Source organism: Anoplolepis gracilipes, chromosome 15, assembly GCF_047496725.1.
Source record: "Anoplolepis gracilipes chromosome 15, ASM4749672v1, whole genome shotgun sequence".
Lineage (NCBI taxonomy): Eukaryota > Metazoa > Arthropoda > Insecta > Hymenoptera > Formicidae > Anoplolepis > Anoplolepis gracilipes.
In genome coordinates this window covers 4577969-4599653 of record NC_132984.1, presented here as the reverse complement: position 1 = coordinate 4599653, position 21685 = coordinate 4577969, and the positions used below count along the sequence as shown (strand labels likewise).

At 33.2% G+C, this 21685-nt stretch overlaps 1 protein-coding gene across 1 annotated transcript in view; it reads left to right on the top strand.

Annotated features, from left to right (window-relative positions):
* The first annotated feature begins 3303 nt into the window (after positions 1-3303).
* Positions 3304-21685, top strand: part of Dachs (unconventional myosin-IXb-like dachs) — a 51375-nt gene continuing 32993 nt past the window's right edge. Inside the window, exons 1-2 of the mRNA XM_072907115.1 lie at positions 3304-3360; positions 18277-18796. Coding sequence (XP_072763216.1) covers positions 18466-18796 — 331 coding nt within the window. The 5' untranslated portion in view covers positions 3304-3360; positions 18277-18465. The remainder of the gene's footprint in view (positions 3361-18276; positions 18797-21685) is intronic.

Below are 21685 nucleotides of genomic sequence, written 5' to 3'. Positions count from 1 at the left end.
TTCAAAATATTTGAATAGACACCCTGAATAAATGAATTGTTTAAGAAACAATTTGCTTGTAAAGTTATTCTAGAATAATTAGAACTTAAACTGTTGAGAAAAAAATTACTGTTATGCAAAAATCACAGGGGAAAAAATAAAACTTGAAGTATTTTTTCATCCTCGTTCTATTAGGACGCACCGTGTCTCTCGGGTATCACGTGGGTGTTAATCTGGTGGTTAGGAGAAGGGCTTTCATTAGGGGTTTCGCGATGGTAGGAAATAAATGCGACGAAGCTGCTGCGGTCACGAAGAAGAGCGCGAGGAACAGGAAGAAAGGAAGCAAAGAGAGAAAGAGAAAGAGAGACAGAAAAAGAGAATGGTGTCCATAGAGAGTAGGGGCATTCCTGACTGGCAGCCTACCACCGATGTCTCGTTTACCATAATACAAGGCCCTTCGTTGAGGGAAGCTCAGATATTTTGCTGCCGATACCGCTGCAAACAGTAGCAATCGGAAACCTGTGAAAAGTCATGGAATTAGCGATTCCATCGAGACGCTCGTATCTCTTTAATCATTCCGTCCTACGGGACTGTATTAAAATACTCGCGAAACGTATTTCGTTTATAATTTTAATTATTATCTGTTTGAATCTATGGCTGATAAGAAAAGAATACTACTGAGGATCTTGAAATACAAAGTCCCTTTTTCCGACGTAAAGTGAAATTTTTAATCTCTGGCGTGTTCCTTGCTTAAATAAAATGTGCAATAACAGATGTGCGCTGGAACACGTTAATAGAGTATTTAATTTTCTCATTTAATGAATTTCTCAGTGTGTTGACTTTATAATATTCTAGCAAAAGATGTATATTTACAAGTTTTTTAATTAATATCTCGGCTATAAAAAATTCTATCAATATAATAGTTTTCTAACTGTCAGAGATTTTTGAAAAAGAAATTTTGTTTCTTTTTTTTTTCCATCTTCTAAGATCTTTTAGGGAACTCAGTATTTTTACATTTTAAAATTTAGAATTTTAAATTTATATTTATTGTTTGCATTTAAAATTTAAAATATATGCATACATAATTTAATAAACAGCAATTAAAAAAACTCTAAATTAAAAAAAATAAATATATTTTTTTATATAAAAATTTAGCATAAAATGATAAAAAATACAAATAGTATTTCTCGGCACAATCTCTCAATTATAAAATATATTACAAATTATATATTATGTTACAAAATTATTAACTCTCTCAACGGATACATCTTGATGTTGGTGGGAGGGCTCAGTATCTGGTAGGATTTATCCTGAAGGAGAAGCTAAGTACCTGAAATACAGCATTGTCACGAATCGCAAAGAGCTCATATATAACAAATAAAACATTTATTTCTTGGAAATAAACTTAAATTTGTTTTTAAGAAAATTTTACGGAATTAATACATTCGAGTATCGATTTAACAAGGCTTTTTTTAAGAGTATGCATGCTTTCTATCTTCATTCTATTTCTCGAGATAATTAGAAATTTTCAATCTTTTTCGCGCTGATTAGTGAAAAACAAATTTATTCATTCGACGATGACAGGCAGCAATGCTCCAGACTTAGTAGGTACTTGCGTTCACACATTTCTTTATCGTTGGATCGTTATCGGTTGATGTTCATATTTAACCGCAGTAAAAGGCTATTGCATTATGCCTTAAGAACGAGAAGCGAGGGTGATGATGATGCAAGAAAGTCTTCAATCCGCTGTTTCGTTCGCGATCTTAGCCATAGTCGAAGCAATTGTCAAGTGACATCGTTCACGGTGACCCACGTGACCTCAGGATAAACGTGTCACCCGAAAAGATTAGTTCTCCGAGTAACGGCGTTAAGATTTTCTGCCGCATCATCAATAGCCATTCAACCACTCTGTTTGAGATCGTTCTTTTATTTTAGAATCTTCTCTCGTGAGAAGTACAGCAATTATTTGCAAGAATCTCGAGGTTTTAAAAAATGGAAGTTTTTGAAAAACATTATATCCAGATAGCAAATAATATTTACGCTAAATATCTGTAAATGTTTTTACTATTTTTTTAACATTGTGATAATATTTTATACATATTTCATGTGATTAAAAATTATGCAAACTCTGTTTAACATATTATTAAAATCTAGATTAATTAATAAATATTTATAGTAATATTTTGTAAATATTCCTACATTGAAATAATGATCTCTTTAACTTAAAATTACAAAAGTATTTATATGATATATTTTGACAAATATTTATAAAATATTCAAACAATTATTACAATATTGGTATATATTTCATAAATATTGTGTATTGTTTGGGTGTAAAATCTGTTAAAAATTTATTTATAAATTCGAGTGGAGAAACATTTCACTAATGACGGTAGAATTAAAATACACAACATTATAATTGATTTCTACGTTTATATTGCTCAAAATATTACATATTTCACCAAAAAAACATTTTCATAATTTCGCCTGACGAGAGATGCCAATCTCCGCTCTTTACCGATGCTGCGTGAAATTTGAAAACCCAAAGTTGCAGGCGGACGCGAGCAGATAGATGTAAACGTTGATAAACAGCTGTAGCTTTGGGCTAGGGGGCTAAAAAGGAAGAAGAGGAGAAGGAACTGCGAGGTCCCAGATGGCCAGGTTTTTGGCGCTGCGGGTCCTCTGACGGACCTCTGTCTCCCTCCCATCGCAAAAGACGCGGAGAGCATCCTCCCCCTCTCTCTCTCTCTCTCCCTTCGTCCTCCTTCTACCGTTCTTTCGGCCTCTCCGCTGTCCCTTACCATTTCAACCTCTCCTGTCTTCGTTTTACCCGGCCGTGTGCGATCCGCACACGGTACTTCTTCCTCAGAGTGGCCGTACCGGCGGTACCACTCTCGGCTAGATCTCGCGCCAGGTATACGTCCACCTCCGTTTCCTTCACCACCGTCGACAAGGACATTCAAAAGTAACGTCCTCGACACGAAGTGTCTTGCCACGCCGGGACCTTCTCTCTGTCGGCGAACCGAGCTGTCGTGTCCTGTCGTGTCGAGTTCCGGTTTCGGAGGCACGTGTGATCGGAAGAAGAGATACGATGTGATTGTGTTGAAATTTGGAAAATTTATCCGAGTGTCTTTCAGTGTATACTCTTCTCTGTGAATCCTTAAGACACCTGTGAATTAAGAATAAGAGATAGAGTTATGAGGGATAATTTTGAAGGTGCAATGCATGGTTAAAGCATAGATAGAATTTTTTTTTTGTTTTTTTTTTTTTTAATTACTTCAAAGTGCTTTTTAAATTTATCCGAAGCAGTTGAAAATGGGAAGAAATCATAGGGTGGAAATATTTCTCGTTACAACTGCTTCGAGGGTGAGACTTGACAAGGTAAACCTGACAAAATTATAATAAATAATAGTGACCTAGAGAATCGAAAGATATTTTTTATTATAAATTATTTATTTGACTAGATATTTAAAAAATTATTTTATTATCTTTCAAATAAAATGTATGAGAAATAATTTTAAATAACAAGAGAAAAGAGTTTAAAATGTTGTGATAAACATAATTAATCCATCGATTAAATGAAAAATTAATCTCACTGCATAAACTGGTAAAACTAGATTATAAAATTAAGTGCAAAAATCACTTAATATTCGCACGGATATATAAACCGATCTTTATATAAATACGACATTTACGCATCGGCGAACGCACCGAAAGGAAATGAAGAGCCAATTCGTTAACTTTTAATTAAGCTTAATTTCGATAAGGGAGTTTGTTGGGTTAATAAATCTCTGTTAATTGGACGCGTTCGCTCATTCACTCGATCGCTCGTTCACGCGAAACCAGTCATGCGAATCTTCAGGGCGCGAAATCGTCCTCCCTCTTAAGGATCGTCCACACAACAAGGACGTCCCGGCGCGACCGGTCTCGCCCAAACATCACACTTGGAGATTTCATAACCGCCCGTTCCCGTTTTGACACCCGTTTTGTATGTATTTTCGTGATAAACGCGCTATTCATCAACGTCGCGCTGGAAAGACATCCAAGAATTTATACGTCCCCGAAGCGATCCTTAAGGAGGATTGATCGAAGGATCAGGTGTCAGCGATGCGTCAGCATTATCCTGTCACTGTACACTGCCTTATTTTGTCTTTTAAACGGCAAATTACAGCTCAATTTTAGCGCCAATCTAACTGAATTTTTCCCCACAAGATATAAACGTTTCTTACTTAAAAAATTATTTAAAAGTTTAAGATATTCTTCTAATCGATCGATATCGCGTCAATTTTAGTATATTTATACAAATTCTTTTCAAAGATTAAATATTAGAATTTAATATTAGAAAACAGACACTTTGGAAACATTATTAATATTTAATTATATACAACTATACAATTTATTGAAAAGTGTTTTCTTAGTCTCATCCAATCGATATAAAAATCTTGCTGATTTTTTTTTTCACTATCTATGATAATTTTTTTTCATAATTAACACGTTATAATCTATTCCTAACTCAATACTTTAAATGTGCAGTTTCGTGATTGCCTACAAAAGCAACTTTAATTAAGAGAAACAAACGATCGGAATAAATAAATAAAATTACCTTTAAAATGATATATAATAGAGATATATATATATATATATAATATAATAATGAATAAAGATGTATATAATAGGGCATATATATTTCCTGAAAGAACACGAAACACCTGGAATTCTCAGAGAATTTGTTTGTACATGAAAAAATCAAGGTATTCCCATGGAAATTTATCAGTGAGGGAATTTTTTAAAAATTCTCCATTTGATCATTTTGTTTCTTACACTGTAAATTATAAATACAGATCCTCTGTTTATATATTCAACGTCTTAACAAGATGTTGCATATGCAACACATATTCTTTATTTTAGTGATAAAACGTGAAAATAAAAATGTTGGAAAAATGAAAAATTTTTATTTTAACAAAAGTTATTTAGTTTCTCTTTCAGTACATTTGAGACTCAAGTAGGTTTGTGTTTTTCCTTTATATAAATGAGAATCGTTCGAAAACGCGTACAATAAAAAATTTATTTTAGAAAATTGCATCAAAGAATCTTGAAAATATTCCTTTCATCTGGAATTTTAAGTAAAAATACCTGGAAGAGAAGGGAATTTTCAGGAAGTTTTTTTACAAAATTTGAATAGACACCATGATATAAATCAGCAAGAATCTTTTTTTTTTTTTTTTTTAAGGAACAATAATCTCTAAATATATATATATATATATATATATATAAATAATTATGGAACAGTCGAAATTAAATTTTATCACACGCATCATTATAAATTCGTGTAAAAACACTATATTATTATAACTGAAAGCGCGCGTGCGGTATACAAGATGTGCTGTTTTTTTTTTTTTTTTTTTTTTTTTTCATTTAGCTGGCGCGCATTTGTCAACGTATGATCTTTGGCGTTGAATTAATGCGCGTTCTTTGAGGCAGCGTGCCATCTTCGATTCGCCACGCGCGGTTTTCTTCGCGGCCGCTTCGCACGAAGCGTGATGGATTAACACGGCTGGTAAATCAGGGACGAAAAAATCCTCTGACAGTTGGCGAACACGTCCGCGATAATCGATTCTGCAGGAAGCCCCCGAGTGGACTGCCGCTTCTTCCCGAAGGAGCGAAGAGTCAAGAGTTGTATTCTATTCGCGAAGGAAACACAGTTACTACGAGATGAAGAAATCTATGGGACATCATCCCCTGGGGGATGACTGACTTTCTGCTTTTTAGGAAAGAAACTGACAATGTCAAAAAGTCACAAGTGATTGATGAGCAGTTTGGGAGTGATTGATTTCGTCCAAGGGGATTATTTGTATCATTGATAAAAAATTAATTCTCGCTGATGAATTAAAATTCTCCTTCTCTCTTTATGGGAATATCCGAGAATTTAAGAAACCATAATCGCAGTGTTGAAGAAATTTCTACGAATAATTTTGACTACTGATAACAAAAAAGTGAGTAATTAGCTTAACAATAAATTACTAAATCATTTTTGAATACAAATTTTATTTTATTTTTTTAAAAACTAGAGATTATTAGACTTTCTTATTTGAGAGCTATTAATTATTCTAGATCTAACACATTTTCAAATTTGAAATCTTCAAGGTAATTAAATCTAAAATTATTTTAATAATTTTTAAATTTAATAATCTAATAATAATAATTTAATAAATAAAATTATTTTAATAAAAACCTGAATAAAATATTTATTTTGATAATCATTTTATTATAAATTATTAAAATAATAAACTATTATATAATAATAACAACAATTTTTTATTAATTAGAGCTGTTCATTGCTATTTATTGAAATAATAAAACATTAAATTAAGTATTTTAAAAAATCTGGATGATTAATATACTCAATCACAGATTTTAGTTTTAAGGGAAACACAGTGTTGCCCATCTGTTATACAGTTAGAAAACGGTATTTGAACCTGAAGTAAACCACGATGAGGGAAAAAAAACGTGGAAAATAGGGCGAGATGAGACGTCGTCTAGTATTTACACGAGGCAACTGTTTAACGATACGATCGGGGCTTTAATTCGAAAATTATACGTTTAATCGACGTCCGGCCGGTATCGATATATATATATATATATATATATATAGTTATATACTTTACTCCGTCGCCAAGCGGGACGGATAAATATTCATTAGGGTGCCCCCACACACACGCCCCTCCCTCTGCCTTTCCACTGATCTTCCATTTGCATATCACAATCAACCTCATATCATTGTTGACTTTGAGCCCCGAGATTGCGCTCGTCTGCAAACGCCGTGTGTCATTTCAGGATCGTACCATCGCACACCAATCAGTTTTCGTGTTCAACCGTATACCGATTCTTTGCTCGCCCTTCTGCTAAACACACAAACTTAAAATTTTAACCTTGTTTTACTTGGGACATATATAATTTGAATATATAAGTTTAACCACGAATATTTCAAAATCAATTTCAACTACAAAGTATTTATCTAATTATAATATAATTAATATATTATATTATAATACACATATATAATAATATATGTAATATATTTGTGTATATTAAATAATTTAATATAACATAATATATATTACAAATAATATTTATACATAATATATTTGACGCAAGAATTAGATTTTTATAGTTTTTACATATCATTTCCCCTTATCATGGCTTTTGTAACGAGTGAAATTCGAAGTGAGCATTTGGAAGTGCGAATACGAAACTAGATACCTGCGGGCGTTAAATACCCGCAGGACAAGCAAAGCATCAAGACTTTATAAAGGAGATAAGGACTTGAAACAGCCGCAAGAGAAACGAGACATTACGTCGAGTTTCCATTTTGTTAGAAATCGCGTTGAAAATTCCTAAATTACTTTTATTAAAATTATTGTAAAATAATGAATAATAGTACAATGTAAAAAATAGATCAATAATATTCAATCTGAATTAAAAGACCAGTTATGTTGCAAATCACGCACGCATATACACGGTAAAATAAAACAACCTCCAGAACTCAACTGCTGTTATAATGGGAGTAAGAAGCGTCGTGCTTTGAAATTTTGCAATTCATGCTATTTCATGTAACAGGTATTCATAGAACGAAGGGTAAACACATTTGAATGTAGCAAACGTGTTTTTGCAGCCAGAAAAACCAATTGCTGTTTGAGATAACTTAGGGGGGAAAAAAAGGAGCAGTATATAAAAAAAAAAAAAAATCAAATTTTAAAGAAATGACATATTTTACCAACATTTTTCTCTTAGAATTTAACAAATCATGTCGACAGTTTTCAATCCGAAATATATTTTTGAACTGCAAAAGCGCTGTTGCTTTCTACGTAATATCTTGAGTTTCATCAAATCCGATACTCTTGAAATCCGATTACGTTATATCCTCTGAGAGACGAAAAAAATTGTAAATCGATGCGACAAGTGATTCCTCTCAGTTCCTAATATTTTCATATTTTGTCAACATCATAAAAATATAATATAATAAATGCGTTACGTATTTCTTAGCTTCCTAAGAGACGGATTTATTGAAATTGGAATAAATTATTCCATCATTTTCTTTCAATCACATTTTCCCCTGAAAAAATATTTATAATTGTTAAACAAAATAGGAAAGAATTTTGAAGAATGTTTGAAATTTACAAATATTAAAAATTATTCTAAAACCGTGTAAATCCAGACCAACGTGACATCCAAACGTCTTGTTACAATGCCTGTAATGTATTCGTACAACACTCGAGTAACATAATGAAATTTTGAATAATGACGACGATGTTAAGAAATTAACAATAGAACGTGTTTGAACTTTTTACAGGCGTTAATGGCTTTTTGCGGAGGCCGCTACAGAAAATATATATCTTGTATATATACACGACTCCTTTATTACCATCAGGATGGTAAGACGCTATTGTATATGTGCGCCAACTTTTTCCCGCTGTCCTTCCATTGAAACGGCCTGGAAAAAAATGGCCAGACCGAAGTAATCACGCGACGGAAAAGTGGAAGGCTTCGTCGCCGGAATTTATAATGAATCCCCAGATTATCTTTATAATTTCACTTTAAAGCTTTCGCCTTTGAAGGTGAAAATGCTCCAAAAACGTGTCTACACTTTTTATAGTCGCCACATTTGTTCTTCATTATCTACAAAGCATTTCGTAAATTTATGTTGTCTTGAATAATTATTAATCTGTGATTGTCAGGAAAAATCATTCTGTGTTATCGTATACAACATTTTAAATTATACTTGACAGCTTTGATTAATAAAACAATAATATAATAATATATAATAATTTTAAATATATAATAAAATATATATAATAATAAATTTACCATATAATATATAATAGTCTAATAATAAATATGTAATAATATTAATATAATAATAATGTAATAAATATATATTAAAAATATATAATAAATATATAATAATATTAATTATAATTCTACCAAAAAATTAATATTTTTAAATCGAGAGTTATTCTAATATTAATATATTAATATATATTAACAAAAAAATATAATTATATTAATATTCTTAAAATGTTCTTCATACTTGGCTACCGAATTTTTCAAACGCTTTATCATTTAACTATACTTTCAATATACCGCACTGCGGCAAGATTCATGATATCCACAATTTGAACAAGGAGCGATCGCAAATCGTCTAGCGTGATCACCGCGACCGATAAGAATAGCAATCGAGATGCAAATACCAGGCTGCCGAAAACGGACAAATCAACGAACAAACGATTCTCCCTTCGGCCTCGCCGAAGAGTGTAGCAATAATTACTACAGTTGCATGGAGATAATTCCGGAGCCTCGTAATCGCCGGCATTACATTGCTGTGTCGTAAATGCAAATGTTGTTAAGAATCTAAGATGGGAGATTAGCCGGTAAAAAAAACTATGCGTACACGACGCACGCACGCACGCACGCACGTATATGCAATACTTGTTCGCGAAAGTTGTCGCGCTATTGTTGCTTACAATTCTTTTCTAATCATTTTCATATTGAAATTACAGGAAAATTATTGTATCGTAATATTATGATTGTGTGTAGATTACAATATATAATATTTAATTAATTAATTAATTAATAGGATATATAATATATAATAATCTAATAATAAATATGTAATAATATTAATTATAATTGTATCAAAAAATTAATATTTTTAAATCGAGAGTTGTTATAATACTAATATATTAATATATATTAACAAAAAGATATGATTATATTAATATTCTTAAAATGCAAATTTAATTAATATTTTATTTACATCCTATTTTTTATTATGTTCTTTTATTATCTGATTTTTCTATTAATTTTTAATATTCTATTATTTTCTATTATATTTCTATTGCAGGCTAATGATATAAAAAATGCAAAAATAGAAATTTTAATCTGTCTTATATATACGTATAAAACATCTTACTAATTTCTTAATGTTAAAGTCTTTAATTAATTTCGATATTTCTTTAATGAAGAATATCGATCACCATTTATTACAATTTTGCATCATTTATGTTTGTGTATCTGAGTTAGAAATTATAATATCTTTGTAAAAATATTCCCCTATTGAAATTCCGCTGCTTGTTCTGATAAAATGTACATTCTTAAAAATTTTATTGTATATACGTATATAAAAAATACAAAGTGTCTCGAGATGATAAAAAAATATACGATAAAAAGATCAAAGTTTCGATATAAACCATCGGGAGATGGATGAGTTAGAAAATTGAAGCATCTAAAGGTGTAATGGACAAAAGTGCTTCGACTTACGTGTGATGTATAGGAAGTAGCACTCTTTTTGTCAATTACACAAATGGTTCTCTCCAATATCGTTTCTTCATTTTTACAGCTTTACCAAGGGATCTCCCTTTACAAGCCTCCTTCCTGCGAGGATCGTAAAATGCGGCTACTGTTTTCAGCGGTGACGGGTAGATTAGTTCCTAAGGGAAACAAACCTTGAAATATATTTCAACGAGAAGATACGTCATGATTTAAGAAGGGACACATCAAACGATTTGTGAATAAAAATATAAATATCTTATGAGTGAAAATTACATTGTCAAAGACTTAACTTTGATCATAAGCTCTTGTCAAAATATTGATGACAAGCTAATCTTTATACAAAACCCATCATATCAAAATAATTAATTAAACTATTGGTTCCTTATAATGATTTAAGAGGGGAAGGGGGGGGGGGTAAATAGCCAGGTTTAACTTAATCTTTTCTCCTTAAAAATAATTGCGCAATATATAGCGGAGTGCAGTCAATGGGAGTTCAAACGAAACTCTTCGCCTATAATTGCGGAGCTGGCTAGGTTTGTACGCGGGAGGAATGCGATCTAAGATGGTAGATTAGCCGGTAAAGAAAATCCGAGAGATGTACGCGCGTAAATATGGAGCTGGTAAATAGGCAGAGACCGAGGTCTCTCCTTCTCCCTTCTTCTCTTTGGGGGCCGGCTATCCTTGTACCAGGATCCGCATATATGAGCCTCTCTCGAGTCGGTACCCATTGCATGCGTTAAACTATACGTATATCGTTATCGTGCCCCGTCGTCGCTTAAAGCCTGCTTCGTTTCGCCGGCTCTCTATCTTGTGGGCCCGATAAAAGCCGAGGCGGGAGGATCGTCAAAGGATTATATCTCGACCTACGAATTTTAACCCTTATCTATTTTAAACATTTTTCTTTTCTCTCTGCAGTCTTGGGCGAAAATTATTATTAAAATTATTCTCGCAAATTTATTTCAACAAGGTAACTAATTGGCCTGTCAATTTACGTTAACCAACTAATTATTTTAATGATTATTAAATTACATTTAAAATTGTTATTTGTTCGCACAAGTTGGAAACTATTTACTAAATCACTTTCTGAGTGCACTTTCCAAGTTTAATCCGATCTTATTTTGCAATTATAATTATCCGTTGTTGCTGCGTTGCAGATAAAAAGTTTTTTTTTTTTTTTTTTTTTTTTTTTTTTGTACAAATAAACTAATAGCCTGGCCTGAATATAGATCGAGAGAAAGAGAGCTGGTCGACACAAACTGGTGGGAATAATTATTATTGGCTGCTCTCGCGGATAAATATTTCGTTGGCTCTCGCGGTGATGTGAGCCACGGTTGAATTTTTCGATACATCTCGATGGCGTGTTTTGTGCCTCTCACACAACCGTGACCTCCCGACCTCGTTCGGTTGGTACACGATGTACCATATAATTAGAGAGTCAGACCGGTGGTGAAGTCCATCCCTCTCTAACTCCACTGCCCTCCCTCCCACCCTTCCTGCTTGATACTCGCTCATCGACGTTGAAAACGTCAGGCTTCCTTGGCCTTTGAAAGGACAAAGATTTACGAGATCCTCCATAATATATCAATTAGAGAATGTTTCTTCTTCTAATAGTATCTTCACGAGATATTTATTGCCGATTCGTCGATATATACGGGGTGTTCCGTGTGACACCCTGTATATATATCAAATCAATTTCTCACTGACAAATTTAAAGGAAAAAAAAGAGATTTAAAAAATAATTAAAAGGGAAGGATTTTTTTATTCAAGAAAATTAAATATTTTCAAAGATGATATTTAATAATAAGACATATTTATATTTTTGTTAAATATACAGCTTACATTCTTTTGATTTATACTTGGTACCTGTATTTTGTAATGCGCTTTTAAAAGGGCTTGGGCACTTAAACAAGTTAATGCGATTGGTAAGGAAACAGCATTTAAGCGGGTTCTACGATTACATACCAAGTTTCGGCGAACCTGAGCAAGGACTTAGGGGTTTTAAAGGTGCTGGCGATCGCGGTAGCACCTGTTGCGGCTGAGCCAATTGTTGGTCTAGAAGAAGGCGAGTCTCCCATCCTGCATGTCATCTTACAAATCGATACTTTCGAAATTGGCACAAAAGTTCGATCCCTGATAGACAAATATATATATATATATATATATATATATAAATTTTATATTTTTCTTTCTAGAATAAAATCTGACAAAGGACGTTTAGAAAATATAAATAGTAAAAATTTTGACATCTCTGTTTCGTAGAATTGGATTAACTTTTTGTTGGGCTAAGCATTTAAATAAGATGAAGATAAAATACATTTTCATCTCTTGCGTTCAAAAACAGCGTTTTTAATTCATCCAAGTATAACTGGCAAGTCCATCTCCGAAATAAAAGCATTATTTTACGCACGATCAAGTCGCTTGCTTGATGCAAAAGCATCCGGCAAAGTGGAAAGGACGAGAAGAGAGAACTGATAATAAAAACTGACGACACACTGTCGGAAGCAGCGTGAGGTTGAAAAAAAATTCCGGGTATGATCCGACTTATTTATTCCCGTGCGATTTCTCGAGATGTCACGTGGACGAGGGAGAGGATCCGCGCGAGGGGTAGAGATACATCTCTTATATTTTCCATGGACAGACACAGCGTAGCTGGAATTTTAATTAAACTTTTCTGCCGTTGTTGAATCTCAGTTCTGGCAGAATGCTGGAGGATCCGTGAAAAGGATCTACCGGGTGTCCTTTAGCCTTTTGTCCTATCGAAAAACCTCTTTAAACTTCTCCGATTTCGTGAACAGTTTTAGTCCGAAAGATCTTTCTTCAACTCCACTCGAATCAACATTAAACCCGAACCAGATTATCAAAAAGATGAGCTCGAACGAAATAAATTATTTAAAAAAATATATATTTTTCATCAAAATTATCAATCGAGTTCTTCCTCTTCTTTCGACTTTGCAGTCTTAAATATTTTAACTGACTTTTTATACGGAAGACGTTCCTTTGTGCAAAAAAACAAATATTTAATAACAAAAATCAGAATCGACCGTGAAAAAAGTGGCCGGGACACCCCGTATACGCGGCAGGGTGATTCGGTGTGCAAAACCGCGAAATCTGAATCGACCTGTGAATTTATTCGAGAACGTTGCAGGTGTCGCGAGAGCCGGTCCATCATCGAAATCTTTCGCGATAGCCGGCAAATGATCCGTGGTGTACGTCCGTGCATTATGAACACCCACAACGTGAGAGCCGACCGCAGAGCTAACGGGGTGCAACATGAGCATCACGCGCGTATTATGACGGAGCAAAAAGAGCACACGCGTGAGGCGTGCACGAAAGTGTCGGGTACGCGCGCGCGCACACACGCACACGATGATAATGACGCGCCGATGTTACATCGCTATTACTTAGCGGCCACCCCACCGGTCCTCCGCCGAAATACTGACGGTTCCCGATTGCAGGATCGTAGGTCACGAGAAAGTTTCGAATGGTACCTCCGAGATTCGCGAAAAACAGCCGGGCGTGAGAACATTCTTTTTCGAGGGAGGCTGCTGCTCATTAAATTGTAACTTTTTATTACAACTATATATTTACGTTCTTCCATCATATGTTATTTTATTATTTTTATTATATTACACTTTTATATATTTTTGATTTATTATATTTAGTCATATCTTTTTAATTATAATTTAATTTTTAATTATATTTTCTAAAAAAATAATATATATATATAAATTTTATTTAACATAAAATATATAATATTACTGAAAGAATAGAATTGAGAAAAATGTCTCATTATTTAAACAATTTTAGAGACTACCTATATATATATATATTTTTTTTTTTCAAATAAAAAGAAAATAGATCCTCTCTCTTATTAGAGAAAATAATTTGTATGGTATATTTCAGACAAAAAAGGGCATTACACGATCCTCGCAATGCACGCGAGGGGTACGTCTAACCCTTTCCTCACCCCTCCTCCCCCCTCCCTCTCCTTTATCTCGAACGATATGGCATGGTTTGGGAGAAAGAACGGAATGATAGACGAGCCGATACGTTCCCACGCGCTCTCGCAGACGCGAGCGAGGGAGTCCGAGCGAGAGGTCCGGGTCCCCCATCCCCCGTCGCGTGTAGTGGGCGGTTGTGAGGCCTCGGGGGCTCAACTCTGGGCCCCCTAATCACAGGCTCGCTCTCGCACTCTCGTACGCAGGAAATGTACGCGTCCGTCTTTAAAACGCGCGCGCCGACTAAAAGCCGAGTTATGTGAACGCTCTTAAATGCACGTTGTTGATCTCTCTTTCTCTCTGTCTCTCTCTCTCTCTCTCTCTTTTTTCTTCCTTCGCTTTATCTTGCCAGATCTATCTACATAGGGTGTAACAAAAGTCTGGCGCTTAATCGGCAAAATTTTCAACCACCTGCTCGCACCTGACACGTTGCTCGATTAAAAAAATGAATTCTGCTTGAAATTTGAAAGATGAATATATGACTGATGTGACGTTGATATGTATAATAAAATATTCGATATAAAGGATATATAATAAGATACATCGAATCTTTGTCGCTCATATGTGAAAGTCGCTTACGGACGGGTACGTCCCCCCCAACCAGATTGGTCGACAATAAAGTTTATCGGCGATTAAGCGCGATTAATTACAGTCCGGCGAGTTTGCGTGTCGACCGATAGTCCCAGCCGGCTACCGGTGCTGGCTTGTCGCGATTCTTTCGTCGCCAAATCGACCGCATGTTATTGTTAATTAATGTCCCGACCTCGCTTTGCGTTTTCCGCGATTCTTGAGGATTACGAGGCAAGTCTCTCTCGGGGATTGCCTTTGTCGCAAGTTCAATGCACTCGACAGTGTGCATATCAGATCTAGTGCGTTGCATCTTAAGAAAAAGGCACAATCTTTATAAATCGTATAATTTTTTAAAGTTAAAAATTAAAATTACTTGGTAAAATAACTTTTAATTTAAAGACAATTTTTAGAATAGCTTGCACATAAAAAAAAGTATAATATTAAAGAAGAAAAGAAAATATTTATTTTTAAAGAGAAATTTATTTTATAAAGATTTATATGCATTCAAAAAAAAAAAGAAATATGAGATATTATAAACATATTAAATAATATCAATAATATTATTATTAAAGGACAATATTAAAAGAATACTTTATTAATATTAATAATACTATTGTATCATATTTTTAATCAATAAAATTGCGATACTATTTATGAATTAAAGGCATAGGTTTCTAATATAACGACCAACGCGTTTAAATAAAACATAATTAAATTAAAGATCAAATTATATCAATCATTAGCAAAAAAAAGTAACACTCTTGATAGAGTTAAATTAAAATTGACTAGCGACTAAATTACAATAGTTGATGACATGATAAAAAAAATGTAAAAAATAGAGGAGACCAGTCGTGTGGGATTTGGGGGGTAGAAAAAATTTTTCATACAGCATCGTTAAAATGCGTTTCGTTTCACCGCAGGAATATGATAACCCGATTCGCGCGCGCGCGCGCGCGCAAATCATCAATGATTCCACGCCACGAAAATGCGTGATAATCGCGATGACCGGTGGCGGTGGTTTGCGGCATCGTTATTGTCATTGTTGGCCGGCACTCTAAAATGGAAATGGTCGCGCTGTTAAATGGTGCCATCGTCTCCTCTAATCCCCTAGCAATCCACCATAAACTTTACGTGGGGCGACGCATTGTTTTAGGAATTTGAGGAATTTTGGTAAATTTTAGTAAAATATTTTTCCCTTTTATTTCTATTGTAATTGACTTTTTCGCTACTCCCGGTAAGCCTTGAGATATCGAACTCAAAACTTTTCGTAGAAATATTACTACAACAAGCAGTAATAAATTCTTCAATTATATTAATAATATTAATATTTCTTATTTCTTAAAATAATAATATGGAATATATTAAATAATGTATTAAAATATTAAATATTAATATTATTATATATTAATAATATTAAGAATATCATTATTAAACAATCATATAATAATATTGTTAATTATTATTAAATAATATTAAAAGTATACTTTAATTGTACCTATAATATTCATACTCTTTATTTCTTCCGATATTATCTCGATCACCTTCGGTGATAAAAAATTGAGATCTTAAAGACGTATCCGGACCTTTTTCTATTCTCTGATCCCGATAACACATATTTAGATCGTGATTGTGGAAACGTGCGCGACTTCCTGTTATCGTGCTAGCGGAATAGATGATATGATGTCGCGACGATAGAATCTACGACTGGATAACAGAACTCTGGGGACTTCCCAGTTCGATATCTCGTTCAACGTTGAACGTATATATAACACACTACGAGGCTCTTGATCCGGGAAAACAACAACAACTTGCTTCGAGTATTGGTACCTCTTCGTCGAGAACACATCGAAGCTATCGCTATTCAAGATCGATGGATTGTAGAGCTCGTAGGAGATCGTTTGCCGAGGATGTCTCGCGTGACCAAGTGCGAACACGTCGAAGTAAATCGCGAAACTGTGCATGAAGAGGCAATCAGCTGATCGATCTTTAGTACGTGTTCAGTGACCGCGATACGATCGATTTAACGGATAAAATTTATGGATATCTATTTATTTTTTTGTCTTTTTTTTCGGACAATGATGTTACATAAATTATTAAACAGATCGGAAAGTTTTATCTCCCGGAAAATAGGAAAGATAAGAAAGGGATAAAAAAGGGTAAGATGTACACAAGAAACTGTTGCTTTTAACGAAGAAGAGTTTAAAAGAATGATTGATCTGCGTGGTTCACCGTTGGAAAACGATCGATCACGTCACTTCGGCTAAATGAGAATTAAATAAAAGTGAGAGGATCTTTATGTATGAAGAGAGGAAGAGAATAATGAAGAAAGGGAATAAAAAAGAAACAGAATTGTAGTAATAAATGGGAAAGTATTAATAATCTTTCGCTTCGTATTTTATATGTAATTGATGTTTGCTGATCAAACTATTGCTAATTTTCTCTTTAACAAGAATCAATTGAAAAAAATTTCCGGAAACGAGAAGCTTATAAATGAGCAAAGAGATTAAACAAGATCTATCAAATTAACAAGTTATCAAATTATATAGAAAGTAAATGTAAATATAACAATTATTTCGCGTGAAAGAGAATTTAATTAATATGATAAAGATAACGATATATAATTGATAAGATGATAAAGTGTACTTAAGGAAATCAAATTATTGGCTGGACATTCTTAGGACCTATTTTATGCGGAAAAGAATTTCAAATAGAAGCTAATCTTGTTGATTGAGTGCACATTAATCAATTCTGTTCTTGTCAATTTCTGATAGATATTTATTCAACTTATCGCTTATCATACACATTTATTAAACTAATAAATTAACGTGCTAGATATGTAATGATTTATATATAAAAAGCACAGTAACCTAGATATGAGTTTTTCAAATATAATTGTTCTCTTGAAAAAACATTGTAATTAATAAATATAAAATAAATAAATAATTTAAAATATTAATAAAATACATAGAAATAAAAATTCATTAAAATTTTAACTAAAGTACATTATTATCTTTATATTAACTCTATTTTTATAGAAAAGTATATTATCAAAATATTCAAAAAGTAGGTAAATTTATTATATTAAAAAAATTAATTATATATATAATAAATTATTTTATTTTTATTTAAAATTTTATTTTTATATAAAAAATATGTTACCGTTGAAGAAGTAAATTTATTATATTAACAAGATAAATTATATAATAAATTATTATTAAATTGTAGATAAATTATTGTTAAACGATTTATTATACTAAAGGAGAGGTTTGCAAGAGATTAATTTATATATTATGTGTTATACATATATATATATATATATATATATATATGTATACATTCCTAAATAAGAAAATCTCTAATTATAAAAACGTGATTTTTTAATCTATTAAATCAACAATAGGACGCAAGATACACAGTATCCTGTTATCGGAGATTAAAATACATCTCCGACAATCCTTCATACAAAATACTCGAGCCAGCTAAGTCGGCCATAACTGAAGTGTAATAAGAAGTGAATCCTGTTCGTCGCGATAATCACGGGAACAAGAGGGTCCCGTGGGAATCTCGGGGCTTCTTACGGGAGGTTAATATGTGCCTGGGACGAGTGGGAGGTCAGGGTAGAGGGACTTACGGTGGCAAGGAAGACGCCATCGGGATCCGAGATCTTTCCGACCGACCTGGAAGAGGCTCTCCCGCGGAAATGGGTATGCTGTTACCCGACGAGACTTATGAGGCGAGATCCTCCTCCAACGCCCTGATCGCGGACCTGGATGAAATCGAGGCTGCGAAGGCGCTGGCCGCGCTCCGCAGGTGCGACGAGTTCCTGAAGAGGCACGGCATCCGGCCCGAGTTCTTCTGCAGACATCGCGAACGTCTCGCTCTTCAGGCATGGCTGTTGAAAAGGTCCCAGCTTTATTCGGGTAAGTACGTAAGAAAGAAAATTTCCCTCTTTAGAATATACATATATCAGGGTGTATGTTTTTGGAAAAAAAAAAAAAAACTGGAAAACTTTGAATTCTCAGAGAATTTTTTGTACCTGAAGAAATCGGAGAATTCTCATAAAATTTTATCGAGACTTATGAATTAAAAAAAAAAATCTCTCTTTGATAATTTTGCTTTTATACTGTATATTGTAAATATATCTATCTGTATATATTGAATGTCTTAAGAAAATATTGAATATATAAATAGTATATATATTTTTATTTTAATTTTCAGATAAAAAATGAAAATATGAAAGAGTTAAAAATTTTTATTTTAACAAAAGTTATTCAGTTTTTTTTTCAATACATTTGTAAATCTAGAAACTTGAAACTCAAATGACTTTATGTTTTGTATGGATAGAAAGCATTAAAAAAACGTATAATTTGTTTTAGAAAATTGCATTAAAAAAATTGAAAATATTATCTTTACCTAGAATTTTAAACAAAAAAATATCTGAAAGATCCAAGAATTTTCAGGGAATTTTTTTACAAAATTTGAATAGACACCCTGTATTATATATGCATAGGAGATAATCTTAAGCTTCCTTATATAAATATTAAATAAGAAATAATTTTGCATTTAAGTTGGACAATTTGATTCTATCATAAAGAAATATATATTTTTTAACTAAATTGTCTAAATAAAACTTTGTTTTCCGAATATATAAAAATATAATCAAATTTGCAAATATAAGCAAATCTAGGTGAAAAATTAATCGCCTTTCGTATTAGCTTGACAAAAAAAATTGTAGATATCGAAAAAAGCTTTATCTCCTGAAAAGCTCAGACTCCTCGATAATAATTGAGAAAAATTCAGATACACTTTATCAGAATGGAAAACGAATGAAAAGAGCAGATACTTTTTTTTTTTTTTGCTATTATCATTTATGGCACATTTGTAATTTTTTTATATAAATATTTATAATCATCTGATTTTGCTTATATTAAAGCTCCCCTCGAAATGCTTTGCGCGAGATTATTAAGACCGCCACGCGCCACGATATCAACAACAACTGCATTATCTTGGCAAGTTACGAAACGGAGCTTTCAACTCGCGCCACTGTTTTCGCAGATTGTTCCGTCTATTTCGTCTGTTTACACACGTGGGATAACTCTCGCCGTCGTATCGTCTCTCTCTCTCTCTCTCTCTCTCTCTCTCTCTCTCTCTCTCTCTCTCTCTCTCTCTCTCTCTCTCTCTCTCTCTCTCTCTCTCTCTCTCTCTCTCTCTCTCTCTCTCTCTCTCTCTCTCTCTCTCTCTCTCTCTCTCTCTCTCTCTCTCTCTCTCTCTCTCTCTCTCTCTCTCTCTCTCTCTCTCTCTCTCTCTCTCTCTCTCTCTCTCTCTCTCTCTCTCTCTCTCTCTCTCTCTCTCTCTCTCTCTCTCTCTCTCTCTCTCTCTCTCTCTCTCTTTCTCCCGGTGCGCAACTTTCCTCATGCAACTTGCTCCATTTCTCCCCTACAAATCGCATTGCGGAGCATTACGTATATACATACATATATATACATACAAGAATACAAGCCGCACGCTCGCCGCTATTCCTCGCACTCGCCTTCCAATAAAGGATACGACCAGCGAGCATCCGCGGCCAATCTACCCAAGAATGAAGAATGACGTACAGAGTCCCTCAAAAGTCCTCTTGCTTGTATTTTAATTATATGATAAAAACATGTTTATTAATTATATATATAATAAAAACCATGTAATGTTGTATTAAATACAAAAAATTAGATCTTTTAATGAAAATTTATATTTTATAAAGTATTTTATAATTATTTCAAGTCTAATTGTATTCTATAAAATATTTTATAAATATACGGATTAATTCCTTTTGATATAAGTAATCTATTCCGATAAAAATAAGAGAATCTGTCAATTAAATTTTGAGGAAAATTATTGACACAAAAATTAGACTTTTTAATAAAAAAATATTGTATAAAATATTCTATAAATGTTCTAATTCTAATTATATTCTATAAAGATTTTATAATCTTCTAACTATATTTTATAAACATACGCGTTAATTACTTGCGGTATAAATAATGTGTTCCGACAAAAATGAGAATCCGTCAATTAAATTTTGCGGGAAATTATTGACACAAAAATTAGATTTTTTAATGAAAAAATATTCTAATTCTAATTATATTCTATAAAGATTTTATAATCTTCTAATTATATCTTATAAACATAACGCGTTAATTACTTGCGGTATAAATAATGTGTTCCGACAAAAATGAGAGTTCATGAATAAAATTCTCAGAAAAATTATTCAACGTCTAAAGAATCAATTCGCATCATATAAAACTTAAAAGATGCAGCTTATATATTGATTAATATTAATTAATACTTGAGAAAACTTTTTGTGAAGAAACCCTTTGATTCTTTATAACGTCATCCATTAAGAAGATAAATGAACAATATTAATTACATAGTTTGGGACACTCATAATTAGATTTCTCCCAGCCGGCTTCTCTCTCACTGCAAAATAACAACATAAAAAATATCCGAAAGAAGATGAGAAATGCGTTCGATGTATTTTACATTGCACTGTACAAATGGTGAGAGAGGACTATACCGGACGTTAGTATCTACCTCAGCTATCATCGCTGGAAGAGTCGACAGACTTGGCGAGAATCCACAGAGAGAGATCATGCTAGAGTGATCTAAGAGCGATCGCTGAATAAGTTCTTCTCGGACGAATGCGATCGAGAAATGCATTCCGAATGCACGAGTGGATGCATATGCGCGAGTCAGCCGACGCGGATCCCAGATGCAACGAGGTATGCGAGGTCCAGAACTGGCAAGATACGCAATTCGCAATCGCAATAAAT